General features: G+C 39.2%; 1 protein-coding gene across 1 annotated transcript in view; it reads left to right on the forward strand.

The window, feature by feature from the left end:
* dpy (dumpy) overlaps positions 1-4464 on the forward strand; it is a 97741-nt gene that overhangs the window by 78556 nt on the left and 14721 nt on the right. The window contains exons 109-116 of the mRNA XM_068773719.1: positions 76-726; positions 979-1287; positions 1458-1778; positions 1856-2161; positions 2236-2550; positions 2645-3283; positions 3368-3985; positions 4076-4384. Coding sequence (XP_068629820.1) covers positions 76-726; positions 979-1287; positions 1458-1778; positions 1856-2161; positions 2236-2550; positions 2645-3283; positions 3368-3985; positions 4076-4384 — 3468 coding nt within the window. The remainder of the gene's footprint in view (positions 1-75; positions 727-978; positions 1288-1457; positions 1779-1855; positions 2162-2235; positions 2551-2644; positions 3284-3367; positions 3986-4075; positions 4385-4464) is intronic.

The raw sequence follows: 4464 nt of genomic DNA on the forward strand, positions 1-4464 counted from the left end.
GGAATATCCTACATTCATCTATTCAATTAGGGAATAATTGCACAATAAGTAATAATTATTACGTTTTTTCCACAGCTCAAATAGTAGATGATCCACCAGTAAATCCCTGCGTGCCTTCACCGTGCGGCCCGAATAGCTTTTGTACACCAGGGCCGGACAACTCCCCAATCTGTGCTTGCGAAGCGACGTTCGAGGGTTCACCACCAAATTGTCACCGGGAATGTTCCGCAAGTGAAGAATGCTCTTTGGATAAAATCTGTATTAATTACAAGTGCAAAAATCCTTGTCCCGAATCTTGTGGGTTACAAGCAGTTTGCGCTATTCGACTTCACACAGTTATGTGCTCTTGCCAAGAAGGTTATACTGGTGATCCGTTCATTGCTTGCGTTGATAATGTACAAGAAAGAGAAAAATCAGATCCTTGCGATCCAACGCCTTGCGGTGGTAACGCGCGATGCAAGGTTTCGAGGAATGGTATTGCCGCATGTGTGTGCGAAGATGGCTACTTCGGAAATCCATATGAGACTTGCAGACCCGAGTGCGTTTTAGATAATGATTGTCCGTTTAATAGAGCATGTCTCGGCAACAAATGTGTAGACCCTTGTCCTGGAGTGTGTGGTTCCACAGCTATTTGTCAAGTTATAAATCATTTACCATCGTGCAACTGTGCGGCCGGATACACTGGAGATCCATATCAATTCTGTCATATCATCATCAGGGAACTAGGTAATTATAATTAAATTCATGAAATCGCTAAATTATAATTTACTATTCATGCAGTAGCAGTTGTATATTAGATAATGGGGTGCCCGTTTGTCTGTTATGTTTGTTAATAGTTTAAAATGTGGCTTTATTATTCTATATAAATAAAAAACCATAGTTTTTCCAAATATAAAGATTGTTCTGACATTATAAATTTTTTAAACATGCTTACAAAAAGATTCTAAGATACGTAATAAATAAGTATATATTTTTCAGAACCGCCGCCAACAGATCCATGCACGCCTAATCCATGTGGCAGCAACTCTATATGCAAGAATAATAACGGTCTAGTGTCTTGCACATGTGCGCTTGGGTTTTTTGGTACTCCACCAAGTTGTCGTCCCGAATGTACCGTCAACTCTGAATGTGAACCACATAAGAGTTGTGTTAAACAAAAGTGCGTTGATACATGTGTCGGTGTTTGTGGACAAAACGCTGAATGCAGAGTGATAAACCATGCACCGATTTGTTCCTGCCGCCGAGATTTCGATGGAGATCCATTCATCAGATGTGTACCGATTCAAAGTATGTTCTACTAATTTGTTGTTGTATCGATACAAGTAGAATTTAGTTATACTTTTTGCCGCATTCATTACATAAAGAAAGAACAACAGTAGCATAAATGTTAATTTCATACATATGTATTTTATAATTTTGTCATATTTAAAAAATACTTATTGGATTTGTTTCTGCAGAAACGCTGTCGCCTGAGTTTAACCCATGCAATCCATCTCCATGTGGACCAAATTCTCAGTGTCAAGTAATAAACAAAGTACCTATTTGTTCATGCATTGAAAATTTCATTGGTACGCCGCCTAACTGCAAGGCAGAATGTACAGTTAATTCAGATTGTTCAAGTGTAATGGCATGTATCAATCAACGGTGCCGCGATCCGTGTCCTGGATCATGCGGGCTGCAAACAACATGTCAAGTGTACCAACATTCTGCTATTTGCAGTTGTATAGAAGGTTACACAGGCAATCCTTTCCAGAGCTGCTACATCAAAGAAGTTATAGGTAAATAGCACATAATCTTTTTCTATCTCTTTGTTATTTAATTATTCCACAGAAATTATTCAAAATTAAATTTTTAGAGCACGTGCCCGATGATTACGACAAGTGCAATCCAAACCCGTGCGGAGCCAACGCAAATTGTAACAACGGGCTTTGTACTTGTAAACCCAACTACTTTGGAAACCCATATATGAGTTGTCGACCAGAATGCTCCCACAATTCCGAATGTGCTTCAAATTTGGTTTGTTTGAATAATAAGTGTATTGATCCATGTACCAATTTATGTGGTCAAGGAGCCCAATGCGAAGTTATTAATCACATTCCGATGTGCTTTTGCCCACCAAATACAACTGGGAATGCATTCTTTTCTTGCAAAGCTTATACAGGTAAATCACAACTGCTGCACGATTGATTTGATTTTGAGATTGATGGTGTTGCTTACACACGTTACATATTACAGATCAGCAAATAATAAGAAGCCCTTGTGAACCCTCGCCGTGCGGTCCATACAGTACATGTCGCGCTATGGGTCAACAAGGCGTATGCTCATGTTTGATTGGATACATAGGAGTGCCACCTTCGTGCAGACCTGAGTGTTTAGTCGATTCAGATTGCCCAAGTCTAATGTCATGTTCTAACCAAAAATGCATTGATCCCTGTCTTGGAGCTTGTGGCGTAAGTGCTGAATGCAAGGTCCATCATCACAAAGCAATCTGTTATTGTCGAAACGGTTATAGCGGTGATCCTTTCACTCATTGTTCAGTAGTGATAAAAGGTATAGTATTATTATTTTTTACCTGAATTATATAGCTAATAGTTAACGTATAATAAAAGAAACAAATAAGTTAAATCAATAATATTTCCATCAGATGAAATTACACCAAAGAAAACTCCATGCGAACCATCACCTTGTGGTCCTAACGCTATTTGCAAGGCCATTGGTAATTCACCATCGTGCTCATGCCAATCAAAGTATGTTGGATCTCCGCCATACTGTCGTCCAGAATGTGTTTCGAATAGTGATTGCAACTACGACAAAGCTTGTATAAATAATAAATGCACCGATCCATGCACTGGAGCTTGCGGTGCCAATGCTATTTGCAGAGTGGTTAGCCACTCGCCATATTGCAAATGTGATGAAAATTACGAAGGTGACCCATTCTATCAATGTTATCCAAAAAAATCTTCTATATCTCAATCATTACCTGCTAAGCCGTGCGCTCCGAACCCATGCGGTCCGAATGCCATTTGTCAAGAACGCAGCAATGCTGCTAGCTGTACATGTGTAAACGGGTACTTTGGAGACCCCTACGAAGGATGTAGACCTGAGTGTGTAGTCAATACAGATTGTTCTAAACATCTAACGTGTATCAACAACAAGTGTCAAGATCCGTGCCCAGGTCTTTGTGGAACAAATGCTCAATGCCAGGTGGTTGATCACATACCTAAATGTGTTTGCTCATCCAATTACTTCGGTAATCCTTATCAAAGTTGCCAAATTTCTAAAGGTAAGAAACTATTACATACATTAATTAAAAGTTTTATAGGTTTACAAATATAAAATTCCTTAAAACGATTTTAAATATTTTCAGCATCACCATCAGATCCTTGCAGTTCATCACCATGTGGACCTTTTAGTCTGTGCAAAAATCAAAACGAAAAGGCTATATGCTCCTGTTCGCCTAATTACTTGGGTAGTCCACCCAATTGCCGTCCTGAGTGCTTAACAAGCTCAGAATGTCCTCTTAACAAAGCTTGTGTTAAACAAAAATGTATTGATCCGTGTGTCGGTACATGTGGAGAAAATACCCTGTGTCGTGTTCATAACCATAGTCCATATTGCACATGTATTGACGGTTTCGAGGGAGATCCATTTTCAGTATGTCTTAAGATAATTATGACACCTAATATAACAAGTCCATGCGTACCCAATCCCTGTGGTCCGTTCGCTATATGTAACAACATCGGAGAATCAGCAGTATGCAATTGTAAACCAGGGTATATTGGCACCCCGCCAAACTGTGGGCCAGAGTGTTCGATTAACGAAGATTGTCTTAAAAATAAAGCATGCGTAAGGGAGAAGTGTGTAGACCCCTGCATCGGCTCGTGCGGAGTTAACACCAATTGCCGTGCTATGAACCATCTTGCGATTTGTACTTGTCTGCCTCGTTACAGTGGAGATCCATTCAAAGGCTGTAGTATTTACACAGGTATGTTAAATTCATATTATCATATAAATTAGAATAAGAAAATATAAAGTTACAGATACAATTGATTTATTGATTACAATTTACCAACAGAAAATGAACACTTACCACCAAATGATCCGTGTGCCAAAATTTCTTGTGGCTTGAACGCAATTTGCAATAATGAAACATGTGTCTGCGTTCTCGGATACCACGGAAATGCTTACGTTGAATGTCGGCCGGAGTGCACGTTTGACAACGACTGCGATAAGCAACAGATGTGCATCAATAGCAAATGTGTTGATCCGTGTAAAAATGCATGTGGAATAAACGCAGTGTGCAATGTTTACAATCATATTGCTATTTGTGAGTGCCCTGCTCCTTTGCAAGGAGATCCTTTCCTTGCTTGTCGCCCTGTTATTGGTATGTAATTTTTGAGTTATATGAAATTAAATTTAAAAGAAAATTCTTGTTGCTAACTACTAACTTCAATATATCTACAG

The sequence above is a fragment of the Battus philenor genome, unplaced genomic scaffold (assembly GCF_028537555.1).
Source record: "Battus philenor isolate CCGP_79_NKW_IND1 unplaced genomic scaffold, ilBatPhil1.0.hap1 SCAF_6, whole genome shotgun sequence".
NCBI lineage: Eukaryota > Metazoa > Arthropoda > Insecta > Lepidoptera > Papilionidae > Battus > Battus philenor.